The sequence below is a fragment of the Hylobates moloch genome, unplaced genomic scaffold (genome assembly GCF_009828535.3).
Source record: "Hylobates moloch isolate HMO894 unplaced genomic scaffold, HMol_V3 SCAFFOLD_18, whole genome shotgun sequence".
Classification (NCBI taxonomy): domain Eukaryota; kingdom Metazoa; phylum Chordata; class Mammalia; order Primates; family Hylobatidae; genus Hylobates; species Hylobates moloch.
Window position 1 is genome coordinate 16,230,786 of NW_026652293.1, and position 25,362 is coordinate 16,256,147.

General features: G+C 31.0%; 1 protein-coding gene across 4 annotated transcripts in view; it reads left to right on the forward strand.

Moving 5' to 3' along the window:
• The window catches only part of DENND1B (DENN domain containing 1B), a 269,661-nt gene that overhangs the window by 154,846 nt on the left and 89,453 nt on the right, over window positions 1–25,362 (forward strand). For all 4 annotated transcript variants that reach the window (XM_058430627.1, XM_058430629.1, XM_058430628.1 and 1 more), the window contains 4 exons: window positions 1,259–1,359; window positions 7,028–7,073; window positions 11,790–11,891; window positions 23,567–23,692. In XM_058430627.1, coding sequence (XP_058286610.1) covers window positions 1,259–1,359; window positions 7,028–7,073; window positions 11,790–11,891; window positions 23,567–23,692 — 375 coding nt within the window. The remainder of the gene's footprint in view (window positions 1–1,258; window positions 1,360–7,027; window positions 7,074–11,789; window positions 11,892–23,566; window positions 23,693–25,362) is intronic.

Consider the following 25,362-nt stretch of genomic DNA (forward strand, 5'->3'; position numbering starts at 1 on the left):
TGAATATACTTTGATTAAAAATTTTTGGTTTTGGTTCAAATCGAATTATTTTAATTGACTTTATGTAGTGGATCTATTTTGCACTTAAACATAGACAAATGTGGCTAATAACAGGATTTGGATCGCTTTGTGTACATTCATTTTTTAAAATTAATTGTGCTTATCATGTAGTTTCTTTAAATATCTTTGTATAATAATAGAGAAAATGGTTTATAGAAGGTCTGGTTCATTGTCAGATTTTTTTTTTAATTCTGATCTTCAAGTTGAATAAAATAATTTAATCGGTAACCTTGAAATACAGACTATAGCAAAACTTTAAAATGATTAAGAATGCTGATTTAATAATCAGCATAAAAATGGCTTTACATCTACAGAAATATAATTTAAAATGGAAAAAAAGTCACATTGAAAGAATTCTGATGAGGGTCAGAAGATGGGAGAAAAAAGTGATATCCTTTTGTTAAGCACTAAAAAATGTTTAATTAACTGCTTACCAAAACAAAACAATTAAAATGGCAATTACGTTTAAAATAGCAACAATGTAATTACAGCTGTTGTGATATAAAGCTAGGAAACAAAATGTTAATCTGGAATGAACAGTTTAAATATGAAATTATGATATACTTGGCTTCCTGTAGTACAGCTGTCAAGCTTGGGCAGTTCGCTGGTCAATAGTGACATTCTATGTGTCAGTGAACAGAGTCTCTTGATACCATAACCCGCAGTTCACACATTACTGAAGCTCCAACTGTCGAACATTCAAGTCCCCTGATATTATTGCAGCTTCCAGACTCTCCTGACTGGCTCATGTTTCATTCTTTGGCAATTTGCCCTAATGATATCCCTCAGGAGCTTTCAGCCTCTCTTCCTTTCCATATTTAATCATGTTATATTAATCTGAGTGATACACAAACTATGTTGTAAAAATTGTAATTTCCTACAATTTTTCTAAGATGCACACTTAATTTTTCAGTTTTACTTTTACTTATGTTCTAAGTTTTCAATCCCAAGCTCTGTATTTTCAGATGATTATAACTATCTACATGATTCCCAAGAAGCTTCTTTTGCTGTTTATATATGTTTCAGAGGGGCCTCTGAGACATAAGACTTTTTACATGTAGAATTGGCAAAGACAATGTGATTTATGTAGTTATGTGAATTGTTCTGTGATTACTGTTCATTGTTGATACATTGAACATTGCTTTTTGTTTGGAAAGTCAGCAGCTACTTATTTTTGTTATCCTTTTACAAATTTTAGTTAACTGCCTGTATCCATGGATCAGCTGCTCTTCTATACCCAATGTATTGGCAACACATATACATCCCAGTGCTTCCTCCACACCTGCTGGACTACTGCTGGTAAGCTGGCTTTTGCCAGACTCCTTTAAGTTTAGGTTTCATGATTAGATATCTGTTTATTTGTGAATTAGGTAAACTTGGGGGCATATTTAAAAGAAATCACAGAAACTTATATTTTAATAAATAGTAAAGATGGCTTTTATGAAGGACAGAATAATTCTGTACAAAGGTAGCACAAGTTTATACTTAGCAAACATAAAGTTCTTTAGATTTTGTGAATTTCTTCTGCAGTCATTTAGATAGCTCAATGCAAAACAGAAAAAACTAACAGTCTTAAGTTGTGTTTAGGAAAACTGTATAGAAGTTATGGTGTCAGTTAGAGAACCCAGTATCCCAGGTGTCAGAATTTGTCTGGCAAATCTGCCGGAAACCACACTGTCTCTGTCAGGGCAGACTCCTGTTACCTTTACTTCAGGATACACTTCTTTACCCCTTTTCTCAATAATAGCACACCAAATACCAAGTGCTGACAAAGGGGTTGTCTCTAATACAAGAATTCTTTTTTTTTGTTTAAGTCAAAGTCTCAGCCTTGAGCCACCGTGAAAGGCAATGTTGAAAAGTATCGGGAATCGTTCTGAAAAGTTTCCTGGCATTAGACACAATTCCTAAAAGATCCCACCCAATAACCAGGCTTCTAGACCCTTCTTGTTCTCTTCACCTGGAAGAGTCTGCATATTTATCATGAGTCTAAACAAGGATTAGACTTCTAAATAGCAGCTTCTGGGCCTTCGTCAAGACTGGGGGGGAAATGTTATCTTCATTGCATAATCATCTTCTGCAGGTATAGCCTAATTCTTAAGACATGTGATGGGATTTTTCCTCTAAATAATTGTGCACACACATAGAAGGAAACAGTTTTGACCTTAATCTGTTTGCTTATTTCACAGCTAATGTTACTAAAACACAGCACTTTTAGAATCAATGCATTCATTTAACTTTCTTATTTCATAAAAGGCAGAAAGTATTAAGGATTAAAAATGATTTAAGCATACATAGAGGGTTTCTATTAACTTTTTATCCCTCTTCAGAACAAGTGATTATAGTGACAACACATGTACTTGGCCACATATTGATTATGTTAATATATTGGTGTGTTTCCACAGCATGGTAATATTATTAGTACTGATAATGCTGTGAAGTAGGTGCCCAGTGACCTAACATTGCTATTATGCTGTTTGAGAACTAGAAAGGAGAAACTGTTTGGCAGGAAACTATAGGAATGTAGTTTATATTGTTAAGTGTCACACACACAAGTCTAAGAATAAAGCTAAATCCATAAATAGGCCCTTTGTTATTCATTTTAGAGTTTTTCTTTAACCAACATACCTATAATATTTTAGCATTCCTTAAAGGGAGGGTCTCTCATTTATTTATGTTGACATATGCAGTGGATCTTTGTATATGCTGTTCAGTAATTAAACTTTACTTATTTAAAAGTATATTTTACAGCAGTATTTGGAAATATATTGATATATGATTTTACATAATATATCTTTAGAATTACATTTTATATATGATGTTAGTGCCATCTTAATTTTTCTATTAAAATGTTCTAACCTCTTAAGAGATAACACACCTTTAATTAAGTTCAATTATCTGTAATGAATTACACGTTCAAGACTTTCTAAAATGTTATTTAGAAATTACTATATGACACAGGCAGTTCTGTACTAACTTTTTTCCAGAGCTTTTCTGATCGTTTCTACCCCTGCCATAAAATTCAGTGAAGTAAGCTTCTTTCATATTTCAGTCCCTGGAATTTTCTTTCTAGTGTCTAATGTCTGAAATAGCGTTTGGGTTGAGTTCTAACAGCTTCCATGCCAAAAACCTCCCTGGTTCAAAGAGTAAGTCAGTGATATTCAAACAAGAAGTTATCTGAAACTTCCTGAACCTTAAGGTCACAATGATAGGCTCAGCTTCTATCGTAAGAACTGAGTAGTATAATATAATTATTTTTTTTAAAGAATAGCCATCAGAAAACTTGGTAAACTAAACTGTTTCCTAGGGTAAACAGTTTTCTTCCATTTCCATCCTTGAGGTTAAAAAATCATACTGATCTACATGTAAAAGGGAAAAAAATTACAGATCATCCCTTCAATCTCATAGTATTTGATTAAACTTTTTATCAATATTCCAGTTCAAAAATAGTGTCATGAAGATTTGATAGGAAAAGATATATCTTTGCAAACTCTTTGGCATGATTGGAACTTTCTGAATCCTGAGGTAATCCTACCTCCATAAAGTATTTCTGTTTTTGCAACTGGTAGCTCTGGTGTGGGTTGGACTGTGGAGAGCCATAATGCCATCTTGTGACGATGGATGAATATCGCATCTTGGTCCACCAATAAAGCCTTGCTACTTTGTTGATTCATTCATCCATTCATTTGTTCATTAAACATTTAGTGACCATCTATTAATATTTGCCAAGCTGTGAGTATGTAATGTAATGAATAAGATTTAGTTTCTGCCATTGCAGGATTCACAGATAGCAAGAAATACACACATACTTACATGTGCACATATGCACACACATAGCACAGTGTAATACTGCAATACTATAAGTATTACAGAATAGGCATACAAAGGACCATGGATGGCAACACATAAGAAGAAGAAGCTACAGTCCCTGCTAGATTAGGGAAGGTGCCTGGGAGGAAATGACACCATCTGCATTTTCCCCTAATCAGCCAATGTAAGAGTACTTTAATGTGGCAAGTCTATGATGTTGCAAGACAGTCTTAACCTATCTAAGTCCATAAACACATGGCAGATAGTGTGACTTTAGGACTAGTAAAATTATAATTATCTAATTTGTTCATGAATGGTTGAGTCACTATTTAGGCTATATGACTCTTTTTATGAAAGGAGCAGATTTAGCTTCTGAGAGAATAGGTTTTTTTTTTTTTAAAAAATGGAAAATTATATTCTTTAGACTACCCCAATAGACTGCTGTTATAGTCTATGTCATGGGTGGTCTCTTTGTAAGAAAACCTAAAAAGAAAAAAAAAAGCTATTCTTAAGTACAGATGAATTGCTACCCAAAAGAAGCAGCAATCATATGGAGGCTTCTGTATCCTATCTTTGCAAAATAACTTCATTGAAAGAAAGATTTAGGACAGTTTTGCACATAGAGGACAGAACATCTGTGTTGCCAAGAATCTCTTCTTGACTTGTTAATGCCCTTATCTAATTAGGAAATTTAAGCTAGGTTTGCAAAGTTACTTTTCGTGAGATTTGGGTGATTTCATATTAGGATTACACAATCCAGTTTTTGTGAGAAAGGAACAACTATTCACTCTATATTCTGCAAAATGTTATTATTTTAGGAAATTAGTCTCTAGGGTAATAATAATGTTTACAGTTCTAACATCTGTGTTTTGAATTTTGTGAGAAATTGGTGAGAAGAGGACATGTGGAGATAACAAGTGATCCCATTTTAAAAGTTTCAAGTTATTATGTGATTAAATTTTGCATACAAGCTTTTTAATGGATATTTTTATGCCAGCTTAACAATTTTTATAAATGTGTTTTTTATATTTCTAAAGATAAGTATATCTTCCATAAAGTTTAAAAAAATGTTTTCCTAGATGTATTCGGTAGGTTATTTAGCAGTCTGCTTCTGATTTTAAGAAACTTTGACCCACCCATTTATCCCACCAACATTTGTAAAATGGACTTAGTAATTATTGTTTTTAGAAGGCTTACCTATTTTAAAACTCTTTCATTAAAATGTACTTTGAAATTTCAGACAGCATGGGTTTTCTGTATTATAAATCTTGTGAGTAGAATAAACTAACCTGAGGTTAATTGGAAGTTTACACAGTGACTTTAATAATTTTATGCTATTTTGGACATAGGCAGGGCTTGAGATATTGAAGATCATGGGAGTTGCCTAACTTCATTTTGTTAAAGTTATCAAAACCTTGTTGTGGAAGCCTAGATTTGTTAGTGATATGCATTTTATGTCTTCTTCTCTGGAGACCCAGAAGGAATTCAGGGATGAGAACTTGAATTAGGGAAGTAGTGGAACATCCACATTTGTTCCTCCTGTTTCCTTTTGAAGGTAGAAAATCTGTTAGGTCTTAAGGATATCAAGGCCTATAAATCGTTTTCAACTTTGAGCCAAGTGAAGTATCCAGAATATCAGATCAATTCCAGATGGTCTCTTGCATTCAAATTTAAAAAAAATAGGAAGGAACAAAGCTACAAAGGGCAAAGACAACTGGGAATTAGAATCTAGTACAATAAGAAGTAATGAACTAGAATGTACAGGCTAACGAGGAGTAAAATAAGAACTTTAACATTTATTTTGTAAATTCTGGATATATAGATTAGTGGTTAGCCATCTTTAAATAAATTTGGAACTTTTTAAAGGTTACTTTGAAATCTCTGGGTCTGTCAGGGTGGCTGTGTAATCTATTGCTGGTTCTCAGTAGCAAAGTGAACACACAGAAATTTGAACAGCTCTGTTCTAATAATGACAATGATGTTTAGAAAATTATGCAAATCCTTTGAGAAAGAGGATTATCTGTTTGCATTAACAGAAAAGGTGTGTGATAATAGAGCACAAAGATGCCTATAAAAGAATTGCCAAAAATGTTTTATTTTAACATTTTAAAAATGTTATTTATTTAAATATTTAAAATAGCTATTTATTCATATATCTGCTATTGACTTCGTAGATATCTGTCAATTCTCATGTTTTTCTGTTAGATAATATTTTAGGTTTGAAATGTCAAGCTGAGTAATTTTCTTCTTGTATTTCATGAGAATATTTCTGAAATAACCATCAATTCTTATTTTATGTATTAAAAATTTAATATCTATATTTTTTGCAAGAGTATAAAATCCATAGGGAATATATTCTGTTTATATTGTCTATTATTGTTCCCAAGTTTCTACCCTAAGGCCTGGCACCTGCTATGCCCCAAATATCATATGTTGAATTAATTAATTCAAGATTATTCTCACACTTGAGTATTTTTAAATTTATTAAAATTATTTTATTAATAAAAGTGAAAGTTGGATAAATCTGAATTTATAAAATTAGGTAAATAAAAGACTATGTACATGAGGGGAAAGATAGCACAGTAGGTGAGGAAATTGTTTCCTTTTGTACATCCAGTTCCAGAACAGTGCCTGACAAACAATAAGTCTTAATAGATATTTGCAGACTGACCCTCTGACCCAAATATTTGGTGACATAGGAGGTATGTATCAATGAAGATATATATTAAGAATGTCATAGAAATAAGAATTTAATTGAATAGGAAAAGATGTGCAAAAGGGATGTAAATAAATTTGATGATCATTTAAGATGTATTTGCTATGAGGTATATGGAAAAGATTCAATTTGATTATGGCCTAGACCTTGATATTCTTCTTAAGTTAAAAACAAACCAACAAACAAACTTTTTAGGCGTTATAACTCTTGATTAAATTATAAATGATTTTATGATGTTTATAAAAAGCAATCTTAATTTTAAATATATTAATGGCCGCTAAGATTAAATTTGAGCTTTATATATTGAATAATTTTGAATATCTATAATGTGTTATGCTGGAACTGAGCATTTAATACATTTAATTTTTAATCATTTTGAATTATACTGTTGTTTCAGTTTTAATGAACTATATGAATCTATGCATATATATATTTTTAATTTAGTGCCCCAATGCCATACCTGATTGGAATACACTCCAGCCTCATAGAGGTGAGTATCTTTCAGACATGAGATAGTGATAAAATTAACATAAAGTAATAGTTAAAACAGTTTTGTTTTGAAGGAGTATCAGTGGTATAGGACAAAGAAGTGACTAGTTTCATATTTAGAGTATGCCTATCATTTTTAAAAAGACAACATTGAAATAATTTCATTTAAATTAACATACTAAATGACCATTTTTTATGGCATGAAATCCATAAAAATAGTTTATGTTTGGTAGAAATCATATGGTAAGTTTTAAATACTAAAACTTCAGTCCTTGATCAGTTGCCTTTTTTTATGGCAACTTAAGATCATTTATATCTCTTTTTCAGACCTATATTTTGAAAGTCAAAATTTATGTACTTATGAGTCATGAAGTAAAATTTTTTATTTTGCAGACTTCATTATGTTCCCATTTATCAGTGTATACATTTTAAATGTGGTTTTAATATACTAATCATGAACTTTAGAATATAGCCTTAAGTTTTAATTTTCAGTTCTGTTGGGGGATATAAAATTTAGTAATTTTTTTCCACCATTACCACATCATTTTAAAATTATTTTTGACACTTAGGTTATTCCTGTAGTGAAAGACCTTGAACTATTAACACCATGAACTTGAAATTAGGGAGATTTCCAGGAAGGTCTTGGTATAGGATCAGCATCTTGAATTAAAACAAAGGCTTGGGTCAATTGAGTGGTGTCATTATGCTAGATGCTGTCAGTTTTATTCAGATAAATTTGTCTTTTTTTGCTGATTGTACAGATTGTACTTTAACCCAGTTTCTAATGAGCAATCTAAATGAGTTAGCTTTGATTTTCCTCTTAGTTGCCGTCACTGTATACCCTCCATCAGTCCTTACTTTGATCAAAGATGAGTCTGTTGATATATTTTAAAACTCCTGAGGATCATATTGGGAGAGAGTCATGCCCCTTTAGGAGGCCCAGGTTGTGGATTCCGACCGGTACTCTAGCTTCGGGTATTTTTTCTTATCACAAAATGCTAGGGCAACATTTTGTATTTGTTTCACCAATAACAAAAAAAAATATTTAAATAAATGTCTTTAGTAGGTTTGTAATATTGAAGTCTGAGTTGGATAACTTTATGACTCCTTATTTTTTATTCATTTCTAGAAAACTTATTCTTACTTGCCAAGGTACTTTCAATGAAAGGATAAATTACATAAAATAAAATATGAATGAGTAGGTACTTAATTTGTTATTAGATTGTGGAATATATGACTAGCATTTAATTGATCAGTAATTTGACTTTATTTAAAATCTAACCTTGGTTGGATTCTTTTCTAAAAAGAGTCATCAAATTTGATTTTTATATTAGTGTACTTGTTGCTTCTTAATGAATCTAATAGGATACATAATTTTTATAACATGTTTATTTATAGAGATGAAAAATATTTAAAGTTGTTGGTTACCTGTTGACGTTATAGTTTTTTTTTGCATAATGATTCTACATCAACTTTTAAAACAAATGATTCAGCGTTTCCAAAATACTGTATAAAAGGGTATATATTTTAAACATTCAATTAAATTTATCATATATTCTTGGATACCCAGAAAACCAATACTGTTTTTAAGTAGCAAATTTAAGAATTATTTGCTCCTTAAAAAGTGTTGTCTTAGAGAATAATCCATCCTAACTTTAAATTGGCTCTTATTATTAAATGAGAATATTTGAAGCCATTATTAGACTGGTTGAAATCTCTGTATTTTTCATACTCTGGACTTATTGTCTTAATAGCCTTATTTTGTTTAATTGGTTTATTAGTGAATGAGAAGCTATACTGGGGACTTCAGGAATTCTTTTAAAACAATTGGATACCATTCAGCAACTTTCTTGTTAATCTATTACAAGATGATGTAAATCCTGCAAATTTCATTCTTGCTATGCCACTATTAGGCAGATTTTTTCACTAAAATTTCGATCTTTTATGCTCTTTAATTTTACCAAAATGGTCTCATAATTAAAATATTGATATGCTATTTACATATTTAGTATGTAAGACTGAACTGAGTAAATGTTTGCATTTTGCTTGGCAGTTACAACCAATTTTTTCTTTAAGGAATAAAATGTTTTCTTATTTCCTCTCTTGGTCAAGAGAGTTTCAACACATTTTATTGTGTTATTAGGTTGGTGAAAAAGTAATTGCTGTTTTTGCTATTTTTTTTTAATGGCGAAAACTGCAGTTAATTTTGCACCAACCGAATGTAACAACTTCTAAATGTAGTTGTTCAAAGACATGAAATTAATATCCCTTAACATCTTTCTTTCAGTTGTTTTAATGAAATTATGAGTAAAGGATGGCCAGATCTTTTTAAAATACAAATTTCCTTCTAGAATAAAGGCTAAAGACATTTTGTTCTGCCTGAAAACTTAGACTTTGGGGATGAACTCAAGGCAGACTAAGGCCTGCAGGTCATTAGGAATAAATTAATAAAGGCTACAAATGTGAGGATTATCTTGTTTGTTTTAACGTACAACGTATTCTAAATAAAATGTTGACCCAGTTTTATAAGATCATGTGATTGCTGCCACTGTGTCATTTCTTTGTATTAATGTGCAAAAGTACCTTTGTAGCCATATTGTATGGAAAAGTTAAACATAGAGGGTGTGAGAAAGACTTCACTAACTTCACCACCTTACAGTTGTTCTTAATAAGCATTTCAGTCTATGTCTAATATTATTTTCTTATTTTTGAAGAAAAAGACAATTTTTTAAATTTTCTTAATTTTGTATCTCGTAACTTTATGAGATGTAATAGTGAGACACAGAAAGAGCTACCATTTTATATACCACATGACTTCCCATGCCTATTTAGAAAAAAAAAATAGCTGAAGTCTAATTTGGAGAGAAAAAAATAGATGAAATATTGATACTAATCCAAATAAAAAAAATTGTTACACTCTATTTTTTCCTGTTTTGTTAATATATTAATAGAATTATTTTCATGTTAGGGAATCTCAGTTTGTTATTTGAAATGAATATATTTTTCTATTCTTTTTCGAGTGGTCCCTTAAATAAAATTTAATATTCAGCAATTACCAGATTTTTAAAACTAAGAGCAGTTTTAAAAAAAGTGTATATGTCATAGTGGTACCAATTTCTTTGTTCTGAGTTTAGTGATAATGTCCTCACAAAACACCTTGGGGGCACATAGCTTTATCTTAGGCTATTTACAGACTAACTCATTTTATCCCTTAAGAAATACATCAGGTTTATTAGATTATCTTTACAGTTTCTATCATAAAATGACAAAGTTGATGAAAATCAAAATTATGACATGTTTTTTCACACAAATGCAATTAATATAGTTTATGTTTTTACTTATAAAATAGGTTATTGTAGTTATACTATAGTTACTTTATAGGTAACTACACATATATGTACTTAAAGCTTTTTACATATATGTAAACATGTGAAAAGAAAAGGAAATAAGTGTATTTGTAAATATTTTTGCAGTAGTATCAGTAGTATCACTATAAGTGATTCTCTGCTAATATCTTAGAAGTGGCCATCTTTTAAGTCTTTATGATAAAGAAGACATATTTTTAGAATCATCTGTCCTCACTGTAGAAATTATGCCTTTCTTAACATGTGGAAATTCTCTGCTTTAGACTACCATTGCTTTAGAAAGTTTAACATTCTAATATGCAGAGATTTGAAATTGTAAATGGATCAGAGAAATTTTAATTATGATCAACTTAAAATAACCAGTTTGGCCAATTTAAAATATAAGGTAATAAGGTTTTAAGTGATAATTTTCAAAAATGACTATTATTGTAGACCACCACTTGAAAAATACTACACTAAAATTATTAACCTATTGCTAGTTGACTTATACAATTATGAAATTCAGAGTTCATAAATATATTTAATCAATGAGCACTTATCACTAAGGAATAATACTATTTGTTACAAATTAAATAAGACTAATAAAATTATATGAATTGTTTAAGTATACGTATTAGTTTAAGTAGGAGAAATGAACCACAAGTATTTTCTTCAAGGGTGAAAAATATGATAAAATTCTTATTTACTATTATTTGCAGACATATTGAGATAATTTGACTATTTTGACTAAACTTTCAGACAAATGGGACAAGTCAAGATAGTCTGATAGGCTATTAAATTTGGTACCTTCTGTTGAAATTCATGTGAGAAATATTACTAACAATAAATTCCATATTACTATCCTTTTATTTTCTCTTATTCAGCTTTCAGTCCTCATCACCTTTTGGTATGGAATATAGATTAAAAATTTAAATTATAGTTTAATGCTGTAGTCATAGTTATTGGTTTATGTTATCCTTGCAATATGATTTATGCTAAACATAGGTATAGAGCTGGCCATGAATTCTTGTATCATGGGACTGAACTTAAATGGATAAATTTTAAAGAATATAATTCGTTTACAGTTTGATATAACTGTGCTTATTTTATTTATAAGAATTTTTGTTGTAGTTATGTCTAATATAAGATGAGGAAATATTCAATTTTAAGCATTTTTACTAAATCTTTTTGTATGAGTTGTAGTCAGACTTTCTCAGGAGGCAAAGTTGTTTCTATCCTTTTATAATATAGGATTTTCCTTTTATCTTTTCCCAAGCCTAATGCATTAAGATAGTATTTTCTGTTTCCAAGCTCATCATAACTTTGTAAAGTAAATATACTGATTTGTATTCATAATTGTGTTTTTTTAATAGAGAGTGAAAAATAAATCATTGGAAGATGTTGTTATGTTAAATGTTGATACAAACACATTAGAATCACCATTTAGTGACTTGAACAACCTACCAAGTGATGTGGTAAGTATGAAGGCTATTCAGTGGTGAACATATATGTTTTCTCCTGGACCTCTGAATTACTAATTTATTTTTCCCACTTTTAATATCTGAAATAAAAGCGTTGGGTATTTGCATGGGTTGTGAGAGAAATCGATGTTGATTCTATAATTAATATTTTTACCTTTTAGCAGTTGAGATTTTGAATGGAACATCATATTCCTTATTGTAAAAGTAAGATCATAATTAAAAAGCTAGATGCATTCATTAGGCAGAGTTTCTTTAAACCTAAGTCTCTTCATCTCATCTTAATCATTATATTACAAAGTAGACATTTCTGTCTGCCTAGTGGCATGTCTTGCAAAAGAATGAGAGAGTTTTTGAAGGCAAGAAGAAGAAGGGGGCCAATTATCGGCTTTTGCTTCCCTGCCACCTGCCAGCGCTTTTCCTTTTAATTAATGATCTGATGTTACTGGTCAATATAATAAGAAATGCTTGTACAGTTGGGGTCAGAAAATTCTGGCTTTGATCTCCCTCAACTTTCTGAAACATTTATTTGTTTTCTGTAAATTATTTCAGTTTTATTTTAATCTTTTCTATCCTGCTGAGGGCCGCAAGAATGAAAACCTACACTGTTTGTCATTTGCTTTGGCAGAGCAAAGACTGCTTACTTAGAATTCTATTTGTAAATTAAACTGCAAACCCAGTTTGTCATAAAAGACATCTGATCCTTTTGAAATGACGAAAACTGTCTTTTGTCTGTAAAGGCTGATAAATTAAGTGCCAGTTCTCTTCTGGTCTTTGATCTTGTGGAGGGTTGTGTGTGTGTGTGCGTGTGTCTGCAGCTTATAATGGGACATATTCTGTATGTCACATTAAATAGTCTCCAAAAGTGCATTATTTTTGGCCTTCATATTCCTTAGTACAGGACAAAAATGCAAACTAGTGCTGTCTCTGTATATATTTTAATGGCTACTTAAAAATATCTTTATAACGTAGTTCTAAGTTAAAATAACTTCCTTTTCTAAAAAACAAAGCATTTATTCTTTATATGGATATTAAAATTTGGGAATAAAAATGCCTTCAGAGCATATTTTTCTGTAATATTGAACTACTTTGAAATCCATTATTAAGGAGTTTGAGAAAGTGAATTTAAAAATCCTAAACTCAAAAATACACTAATACCAGCCTTGATTGTCCTTCTGTCTAATGATAGGAAAAATATGATTTTAAAGTCAAAATCAGATTATTTATGCCCATAATAACCTAAAATACTTGCTGACCTTGAGACATATTAAAATTGAACTACCTTATCTTACTGTAGTAAAACTTATGCTATGAATTTAAAAATCTAATCCTAGGCCAGTGAACAATTACATCTTTTTAGCTCATTATAACTATATTACCTCAGTATAAAATTTTTGCAAAAACAAAATCACAAAGAAATTATTAGAGTTACTCATTTAAAAATCAATCAAGTATTATTCAATGGATAGAGAAATAATTATGAAAATAGAATCCCAACTTTTAAGAATGCTTTCCTTATATGCATGTGCTTCCTACCATTAATGCCCTAGGGAGAAAGATTGTTTGTTAAAAAGAGAAGAAAAAAAAGAGAAAGAAATTCAGCTTTTCTGTATGTGATATTAAAATTTTTATAGGCAGCTTCAATCAATGATAGATGATTCTTGAAAAAATAATCTTTGAAATTTTATTTTTTGATAGGTGATTTTTTTTAATTGAAAAGTACTACTTTCCTAGTAGAATTAGTTTGATGATTAGAACATTTATTTAAATATATGGAGAAGTTAAATAATATTCACACATGTAAAGGCCTAAATATATAAAATGACAGAAGAGACCATCTTGTTATTTACTTATAAACAACAATATAAACATAACTGAAATATTTAAAAATATAGATAAAAATGATACTGAAAGGTGGTGTAGATTGATTAAATAAATATATGCTTGAAATTCAGGGACACAGACTTATAGAGAAATTTAAAGAAGAGACAAATAGAAATAGTTCTGAGATGGAGCTAGGACCATTTACTGAAAGTGTGAGATGGTTTAAAGTTATAGTAATTTTCTGAAAATATTTTGGGTGATTTTTAGAACCCATTTATAATAAATACAGCTTTTTCATCAATTTTATAAAGTTATCTCTTACAATTTTGGTGGAAATAGGATGAAGCATCACATCATATTTTAGAAGCTCCCCTGCCCCACTAGACAGAACAGGACAATTGTAAATGTTTTAAATGAGATGTGTTAAAATCACCAATGATCCTACTAAAATTTTTGTGTGTGATTTAAATTGATAAAATGTACTTGAAACCTGAAAAATGTTACTATTAGTATTGTTTGATTGTTTAATAGGTTAACTGAGATTTAAATGGGGGGGTCCTTTTAAAATCCTTCACCAAAGCATTTAAATTATACTTACAGGCTGCTTGACTTTCTATGCATGTGTACTCTATTATTGTGTCAGATTGACCAGTGGTCTTGGCTGTTCAAAGGTCAGTGGTCACAGTTGTCCTGAATTACTAGTTCTTTTTTCCTGTGGACCCTCTGCTGTGTTGCATGCTGTAATCTTCTTAATGGCTTCATTCCAATATTCACACATAATATTTTAGATTTATTGACTGTTAGAAATACTACCATGCCAGTAGCAGTTCCGCTACTCTTAAGGTATTTAAAATTGGAAAAATAAATCAGGGCAAAGCTTTCAGGATTCCTTTGTTTTCGTTAAGGGAGGGGGAAAACCTCTTTTCCTGTCTTCTGACAAGAACACTTGTTTTTTGATTTCATCATTTCACTATAGATTTGGATCATTAAAAGAAAAAAAACAAATATTTTATTGGGAGTGATTTTAATGATATTGATTATTACATGGAATAACTTTTAAAGGCAGTAGATCCAATAAAATATACTCTTGTAGTTTTTGTCTATTAATATATTGTGACTTTATTTTTTTAGTGGCTGTGCCAAATAGACACCTTCAAACATCTGTAGTATAGTTTGAATGTTTTGAAATAAAAGAAAGTAAATGTTAGGACTCAGTTACAGCATCAATCACAGTTAGTGTTATTGTGGTCTGTTTATAAGGGTGAGAAAAAGAACCAATTGAATTAAATATAACATTTGAAATCTCAAATGAGTTGATTTTAATTTATGAAAATGCAGTATTAAAACCTCCTATTCCAAATCTGTATACAATTTAGTTTTAATTGCATAATAATTTAAAATCTATTTCTGAGATATTCCTGCTCATTTTAATTTTTATCGTCAACATTTTTAAAAGCAATTTGGAGGTTGTTACTATTTCAAATATAAATAGAATTACTCTCTTACTAGGAATTAAGCTAATAATTAGAATTATAAGATTTAGGAATTCTCTCATATGAATATTAAATTAAACAATTATAAATTCCTATAGATGAAAGCACATTAGAATTGACATCTGAAAAAGTTACATGTATCAGAATATTCATTACAACAGGCAAGTTTTTTTTACCTGTATTGCTTAACTGTCTCTAATAATTTAAACTCATTAGATTGTAAGAATAGTAATAATATTGATAGATCAATATGCTATTCCTATTTTAGATAAGAAAATCAAGGCACAGAAAGTATACTGTTAATGGTGTATCTAGAGATTCAGTTCATAGAGGTTGATCCTCAGGCCTGTGTCCGAAACAGTAGACCACGGTCCCTTTCATATAAATGTGATATACAATGTAATGAATAACTCATTTAAAATATGTTACAGAAGCTTACTTGCCACTTAAACTTGTTAAAGAGATATCAGTTTGATCCATTTGATTTAAATTAGGATTTTCAGCACTTTTTAAAACTTCATTTTCATCTTAAATATAATACTATTGGAAAATAATTTTCTGTTTTCTACTATGAGGGTATATAGAAAATATGGTACACTTAAGAGTTATTGTACAAGTCACTGTAGACCACTGTATGTTACAGGATAGCTATATTTTGTATGAAGCATATTTAATTACTAAAACTTTGAAAATACCTTGTTATAATGATGCTCTCTAAAATATCATATATATTATAGTGAAGCTTTCAGGAATCATGAGTGCATTAAATGGTTTTATTGTGATAAAAAAAGGAAAGACACAAATTGCTCTGAATCACCAAAAATCATTAAGAGCATGTAAGAACTGGAGAAAACCTCTAAAACTCTGATATCAAATATTTGAATATCTACATTCAAGTGAATTTATTAATTTGGGGATAAGTTTGAAAGAATTAGTTTTTTCAGAGAATTCTAAAATAAACTTTTCAAAAAATATTAAGTTATGTAAGCAAATTAAACTCTTAGAACCACACAGATGGTCAATGGATATGTTTAATTCATTGAATATTTCCTGTAATCTAACATGAAGGTTTAACATGTTAAATTGTCATAATATATGTTATAAAGAAAAAAAAGGGCCCCAGAGAATATTATATTAGTTCCAGGTTTGCCACAGTTCTGCTGTAATCCTTATTGTGTTTAATGGTAAATGAAGTCCCTAACAAATTTCTAGGGTGGTCAGGTTAGAAAGATTCATTCAGCTTCTAGAGTAATTTGGAGAACATTTTATTACTTCAGGAGACAAATATTGCTTTCAGTTTGCCCTTGGAAAACTATAGTCATGCTTTTTCTCCTCTCAATCTCCAATCGTTAGAACTCAGGCATCTAGTTGTACCTTGCCTCCACCACACAGCCTTGGTACAGTGCTTTGTAAATAGGCATTCAATAAGTGATTGCTGAAAGGAAATATAATTGCACTTCTTTTATCTTCTGTAATAGAAGCTTGCTTTTAAATTCTGTTTACAGTTACCTCCTAGAACATTTTATAAGGATATTTCCATTTGACTTTAATAATAATAATGAAAATGAGAAACCTGGACGCATGTATAAAGTATACTTTTTGCCTATGAGTATAACCTTTTATTTCCTGTATTTAGAAAAAGAGACCATGTTGTGATGGCATTCATTGTGCTTCTGCATACCCAGCTGAGTGCCTGTGGAAACTCAGCTATTCTTTTAAATAGTTATTATCAGAGATAAAATTATTTACAAAGTAGTTTTTTTGTTTGTAGGTAAACTATTATAGATTTTGCTGTTCTCCCAACTGTTTTCTTGGTGTATATTTTGAAAATATAAACCTTAAATGCTAGAACAAAGAAAACAAAAGCAAAACCCAAAAACCTTAACTGTGCTTCTAAACATTTAAAATATTTTTGTTAGTTACTCTCCATTGAATAAGAGAACCTGGCTTCCCCACAGCAATGATCCAGGCTTTGGTAATCCCCCCCTTTATGTCTCTGTACTTTTGCCATTCTAAAGTTGATTTATTGTTTGTTACTTTTAGTGATTTTAAGTGCTCAGTGAAGTTCCTTGGCTTTCTCATGGCTTTTCATTTCCAACTAAATTACCTAGCCTTTCTTTTCATGTCTTCCTCCTACCCACCATGTATTATCTTAATAGCATGCTTCTTTCTCTTGTTACTGCAGATATTTTTTTTTCTAAAAAAGGTAAACCTTGATTTTGGCTTTTAAAATTATTTCCAATTTATTTCTGGTCCTTTAAATTCTTGATTTTTCCATATCCAAGCAACTTTTTGTGTGTAATATTGTGAGCACTGTCACAATAGCAGTTCCCAAACCTTGCCGATATCATAATGACCTGGTGACCTTTTAAATGAATTATGTTTCTGAGCACCATCACAGATACTTTGATTGAGTCAACTAGAGGAATAAATGTAGAATTGTGCCTGGAACAGGTTGTTAGATTTGTTCATTTATTCATTCATTCAAAATGTATTTATCAAATATCTACTATATACACGCATTGTGCTAAGAACTGGGTATATAGTGGTGAACAAGCAAACATACCCTGATTTCACAGAGTTTATGGTGTGTTAACACTCATCTAGTATTACAAATAGAGACAAATGTTATAAAAGAACAGGGTGCAGTTGGAGAGAATTACAGTGGTATCCTAATTTAGATTAAGGGTGAGATAGGTAGAGGCTGGGCCTGTTGTAGCTCAGTGATGCAGGAAAAAAACCATGTGTGCCTCTGTGGTGCAGCAAGGCATTATCTTATGTGGTAGTGCACAAATTCTTGGGGGCTCAAGTGTTCTTCTCCAGCTTATTAGTAAAGGCTGCAAGCCTGAGGTTTCATTTTTCTTATGACGTGGCAGGAACCTGATGCTGTGCCAGTTGCACTGAGGATGGGATTTCAGGTGCACCAGTATGAGAAAGTATGGAAGCAGTTAGGAGCTTGGTCTATATTCTTATTTCATATCTCTCATATATCCTTTATACTGTTTGTTTATTATCCTTTATACTGTTTATTATCCTTTATACTGTTTGGTATATTTATTAGGGTACAAGCTAAGCTGCTATAACAGAGAGACCTAAATACTCATTCTTAGATAAAAATAGAAATGTATTTCTCTATTGTATAACAATTAAGAGGTAAGTTTTCCAGAGATGTGGGACAACTCTGCCATCCTCAATACATAGCATCCAACTCCAGGTTTAAGGTATGCTCTTTGTCTACCTTGCCCTAGAATAAAGAGGAGAACCCACAGAGGGGTATTCATATCCCTTTTAGGGACAGCCTGAAAATGTCATGTTCCTCAACTCACATTCCATTTGTCTGAACCCAGCCATATTGACACACCAAGTTCCAAGGGATGTTGGAAACTAGCTGAGTAACCTAGTTTTGTTAAATATGCACCAGTCCAAACTTAAGATTTCCATTAGCAAAGAAAGGGAGAATAGACGTTGGTGGACTTAAAGCCATCTCTGCTGTAAGTAAACTGATATGAAAATAATTTTAGCCAAACTGAGATGCCATTTTTACTAGTCTGCACTCTCAGATCAGCCTTTTGTGGTCCAGCCAAGCTCAGTGTATCAGGAACATCTTTCTGCAGAATTGGCCTCAATGATGATGAGTATGAGTAAGCCAAATGGGAGGAGGAAGAAGAGGGGGAGGAGAGATAACATGTATAAAGGTTTTCCTGTGGGGAAGAGGTCGATTAATTCAAGACCTATATAGCTGTAGTGAAATAAACAAAAGAATTATGCAAAAAGAGATAGTAGAGATAGACAGGGGCGATCATAAAAGATGTGTAGTTCTTGTTAAAGACCTTTGGGTTTTATTGGAAATTCGTTGTATACTTGTAGATGATGCCATATTAGTTAGGATTTGACAGGTACTTTAAACATACAATGAAACAATGTAATGATACGCTCTGTAGGGAAGTGTATCATATGCTTTTCATTTAATAAATGTTAAAGGTTACTGTTTTAATCTTCAAATAGAGACTTGTTAGAAAATTATTAAGAGAGAAGTGTTAATTTTGTTTCTTAATAAACTGAACTTTAGAAAGTTTAAAGAAGTGTAGGGATTTAATATCTAATTCGTGTGATAACTATAACATGATTCATGGGAGAATAAAAGTTTTCAAATTTATAACTTTGTTCTACAGATGATTATTTGACACTTTAACTTTTCTAAATGTATGTAGTTTTTAGAGAACAGTTTAGTTATATGAAAGGAAATATTTAAAAATATCTTAGGAGTGTTTTAGGTTGTGTAGATTATCTATATATTATTTTGGAACACTTATTTTTATCTTCTTTACACTGATGTTTCTCTTTGTGATCATTAAAAGTAAAATAAAAATTTCTAGGTATAGCAGTTAATATATTTTTACTGCAAAAACATATCTAGACATCACATCTAAAAGTTAAGTAAAAGAAAATATCTGTTACTTCTCGGAAAAACTCAACCCCCTTATATGCTCTGCCTTCCTGGCTTACTGTCCTTTGGTATAATTACTTCATTACTTAGACTGGGTGCACATGGCTTGCACTCTTTTAACGTGTACCTGTTTGCTGTGTTTACTCATGTAATTCTGTTGTTTTATTCATAGTCACTTTAGTGCTAAGAGGGTAAAAGTGGGGAACTGGTGGTGATATTATTCATGCTGCAGTGAATTCCCAGCGTGCTAAAATCCAGGTTATAATTCTTCCCATGGATGGCTGCTTGGAGGTCTGAATTCTCACTGAAAGGAATTTAAAACATTTGATAAGAGCAATTAATTGATGCTTATTTCTGAATTTTCTTTTCATTGTTTAACTTTTCCTTTGTGATCTATCCTAATACTAAATTAGACTAAAAAAATGTATTTACAGAGTGTAAAGTCTCTAAAGACAATAAAATAAAATGTCCTTGGTGAAGTAATCCTTAGCCATTAGAGGTTGAGGCTAGCTTGCTTTCTTAAAAATAAAAAGAGAAAACAATTGATACTTTTTCAGTATTAATATGATTATGTGATAATAGCCATATGACTAAGGTTCCAAATGCTTTTCTGTATTCAGAGTTATGTGTGAGTATAAGCCTTAGGATTTCATGGGAAGAGATACATTTATTTCATAACTAAACTTAGAAGTTTGGAAATTAAAGCAGAAAATGCTCTTTCCTAGACCAGGTATTAAAAAGTACAGGGCAGACACCATCATTTTTATAGATAAAAACTGCTAAAAGCTAATTAGCACTGCAAAGGGCATTGGTAACTGGTGATAATTTACTCCAGTGATGTAAAGACCAGAAACACAGCAAGGTTGATGCAATCATTTTATATTAATATCCTTATATCTAAAACTGATTTTTAAAAAACAATTGTTTTCTTACAGACTATTTTTGAGCATTCATTTGCCCATGTAGAAACACTCAGCTGCCCTTCTGGTCTCTGAAAAACAGGAACAACCTCAGATGTACCGACAATTGAAGCCCACTAGAGTAGGTCAAGGAAAAATTATTTTTATGTAATTTGTAAAAGTTGAAATAATGTAGAAAGAGGCAAAGGAGAAATATAACTATATTTCTTGCCAGGCAATTTTAGTTTAAAATCTGTATGAAATTATATAGTATACTCATGTAGAATAACATTGTCCAAAAAAAAAAAGTGAGCCACGTGTATGATTGTTTTCTTGTAGCCACATTAAATCATAAAAGAAATAGGTGAAATTAATTTTAATGATATATTTTATTTAACCCTATATATAAATATTGTTGCTTCCAAATATAATCAATATAAACATTGAGTTTTTTTTTGTACTGAGTCTTCTAAATACAGTGTCTGTTTACTCTTATGGCAAATCTCAGTTGAGACAAGTCAAATATCAAGTGCATGTATGACTGATAGCTACCTTATTGGCCAGCATAGTTCTAGAACAAGTACTTTCTTTTCCTATTTTCTACACATCCACAGGGAGCTCAGGAGTTATCATTGACTAGTTTTGGAAGTGAAGGCTGCGTATTTATGATTTGGTTCAGAATGGCTTGTGGCATTGTGTTTAATACTCCCTTATATCTCAGGCAACAATTATGCAAGGACTTGGTATAATAAAGGCTGAGGAATGGCTTGACTTGCCTGTATTCTTAGTGAGCATACATGTTGTGATTGTCTGGAGAACATTGTGTTCTTGATTTGTGGAGAACTGAGTTGTGAATTTCATGTTTTATTTTAAAAAATACACATTAAGGAATTTTCTTTTGCAGAGATGTAAGGTGCATTTTATTTTTTTATTTTCTGAAGTAAAAATCTTTTTTAAAAAACTATTTATATATAATACTACTTTAAAAACACTGGAATCATATTCCTTACATCATAATCTTTTTTGGGGGTGGAGGTAGTAATTAAATATGTATATTGATATTCACTCCCATTGTTACTGAAGGCATTTGAAACTTAAAAGTAGCATTCGAAGTTTCAGAATAAAGGACATTAATTTAGATTTATTTTTGTAATTATTATTGTTTGAATATGTGGGTTACCAAAAATGCATTTATTGAGGTTAGATTTTAATAATAAAAATCCCTCTTAAATGAATCCTGGTTTATGCACTTTGTGGGCTAAATGAATTAGGCTCTCAACTTTTATCTGAATCTATGGAGCTTGGATATAAATTGAAAAGATCACAGCTATGGGGAGAAGACCTACACTGCAAAGGCCTTTCTGCATAGATTATGAACATAACTCAATAATTTTTTCAAAACTGTGGTTATAATTGGACCCAATGGGGGTCTGTTTCTTTGATCAGATCACAGTAACTGTGACTTTACACTGGAAAATGTCACCACTGTGAAGGTTTATCACCTGTAGAGCTGGTCTTTCCTCTGATGCTGTGTTCATTTCTCATTAGCATTATTCAAAGTTTAGTTGTTAATTAGGTTGACAGTTCAATTACAATCGTCTACAAGTAAAGTCAGGGCTACTTGCATAAAGAAATAAAAATAACCCTTCTTGCATAGATATATATGTGCGTGCGTTTGTATGTGTGTATATGTGTGCGTGTGTATGTATGTGTGTATATGTTTGCATATATATGTATGCACATATATACCTAAAAAGGAGAAATGACACTATTTTGTTATATGATAGTTTCATAAGGGTAAGAATATGCTCTGTTAAGTGAGTATTGTTTCCAAAATTTGTTGTACCAGTTTTTTTCTAAATAAAACAGAATTGTTACACAACTTAATATGTTTCCATTTTAAGCATTGATGAATGTATATGAGAACCAATATTTTTAAATGAACAGAATATAGTTTTCTATTTTGTGTGAAAGGAATTGGTACAGTGAATTGGATGCATAGGAGCATTTTATATCTCCTCCTCCTTAAAAAGTAAGAGTTTACATCAGGAGTATGATCTCACTTAAAATTCTGTTCACAAATAATATGTATTTTCTAAAATACATAGCACTTGAAATTGAAAGATAGAAAAATGTATGAAAAATTAAAACAAACTTAAATACCTTTTAAAATTATGCAAATTTTTAGATACGTTTTTCTTTGATTTAGAAACATTAGTGTTTTAATCTGATTACTGGTTCATGAGACAATGATATTGAACTCAAACTCACCATGTGGTAGTGGAAAAAACTGGACAGAACTAGGTTTAGATCCCAGCTTTGCCACTTATTAGCTACATAGTAAGGGCAAATGAATTCACATCTTTGTTCCCCTATTTCTTCATTCATAAATGGGAATATGAATGCTTTTCTTAGAAGACTGTTGTGAAGATTAAATGACACAATGTATAATATTTGCATAAAATTCTCCACTCATGATATAATTTCAATAACTTTATCTCCTCTCCCCTCTTCTTTATCTCATAATGACAAAAACTATTCAACAAATGACTGGAAAATTATATATGCAAATGAGACTTCCAAAAATAAAATTAAATGGTAAGTGATCCTGGAGGACCTGTAACAAATAACCTTACATAGCAAAAACGAACAAAACCTAACCTGCTTCATCTCAAAACAAGTAGACACATGTTGTAATTGCTAGAAATCTGTAGAAATGTGGCTCATAAGCAGTTTATTGTCAAATAATTAAAGCTTATTTATGTCAAGAGGCCTTGGGAAAAAAAGAGAGCATAAACCAATTTGCATTAGCACGTTACTCTCCTCTCCTGCTTTCGTTTCAATTAACAGACCAGCAGGTGCTCTCTGCAGTTAAAAAGATAAGCTATCAGGGAGGAGGATGAATTTTTGGCTGACCTGCAGACACTGTGGTTTGCCTGCTGATTGGGTTCCTACCTCGCTGTACCAGTTTCTGAGGTGTTAATTTAACTGTTCCTCTCTGTCATGCAGGTCTCGGCCTTGAAAAATAAACTGAAGAAACAGTCTACAGCTACGGGTGATGGAGTAGCTAGGGCGTTTCTTAGAGCACAGGCTGCTTTGTTTGGATCCTACAGAGATGCACTGAGATACAAACCTGTAAGCGTTTTGTTTCATCACTGTTTTAATTTGCTTTTTTATGGCTCTTTGGAATGAGACAGAAGAAAAAGAGACATTTTAATATTACACCTTCAAAAAGCATCATGGAAATCTTTTAAGAGCTAAAATAATATGTTTTAAAACATATATTTCATCTCCAATTTTTGACTTTTTATTTTTAGTTTTGTTTAGTACTCTTTCATTAGTATTTCCCAAAGTCTTTGTGTTACCTTATTAATGCTCTAGAATTGGAATACTTACTCCTTAACTAATTAAAGAATTGTATTACTGTATTTTAAAACACTTACCTGATCTTGTTAAGATCCTTAAGAAATTCACAAGACAATTGGGCTTTTTAGATTAATGAGTTTAGAAATGACAGGTACAAAGTCATACCTAAGAAAAATAGAACTTGAAGGTTTTACAATATTTGGAAATTTGTTGTCTTCCTAATTCATGACCCTTTGCCAAGGTGGGTTTATCTCTTTAGCATATCTTAGCTCATTTTCTCATTCTTTCTGTTTTAATACCATAATTATTATTGTGTAGAATTATAGCCAAGTTTTTAAGAGTATCCAAAAAGGTGCAAGTCAAAATAACATTTGTTGCTGTCTCTGAATTGTTGATTAGAGCATGTTAGGCTGACTTTACAGAAATTATTACACTATTCTTCCTTCACTGGGTGAATAAGTTGTAAGATATAAAACCATTGATTTAGTAATAAGAAGGCCTGCTATCTAATAGGAGTTGTTACTAAGCTGTGTAACCTTGACCCATTTCCTTAGTCTCTCTAGATTTTGATCTTCATGTTTGTAAAATGAGAATTCTTATACCTTCCCCTTCTATCTTTCAGGGTAACTCAATTGGAACTCAGTTAAACTCAATTGTAAACTCTGAAGCACTAAGCAAATGTGAATGGGTTATATCTTTTGTAAACTGACTTCTGAGTTAGTGGTTCCCACTCAGGTGGTCGTTATAGTTCTAAAAGGTCATCTAATTATTGGAAGCATTCCTTAAATGCATGGGCAGATCAGCTGCTGTTTCTGTAAGCGTGTTTGTCTAGTTTACGTGCTAATCTTTTTGAGATATGTGTATATTTTTAAAGCATTATATAAGTCATAGTACTATATAGAGTATACATATCTCACATGGGGGAGTCTTAAAAAGTTGTTCATAGTTATAAGGGTCTCATTCTTTAAAAGATTGGAAACCAATAATCTATACTACAGTAGAGCATATTCGTATTTTAATTGTTCAGCATCAGTTAAAACATAAAAATGAGTTTGAAACACAAAATTGGTGATTGATTCTGGTTATGTCAAATTTTTAAAATAGGGATTGATTTCAAGTTTACAGTACAGGAAGGAAAGTTAAAAATATCACTTTGCTTGAATTTTGACATATTTAAGTACGTATTCATCTTTATAAACTAAACTTCATTTTTATTTTAAAATTTGTTGAGTACTTCAGATTTGAAGAAAGGAGCAAATCGAAGTGAGAACATTTTCTAAAATGATTTAAACTATCAGTTTGTTGGGTGCTGAGTGACATTAATAAAATATCCCATCTTTAATATTAGTTACTGTAGATTTCATTGTTTAATTTTCTCACCCTTTAAGCTTCATTGAACAGATAGGAGTATAAGATTTCAGTGACTTTTTAAAAAGAAA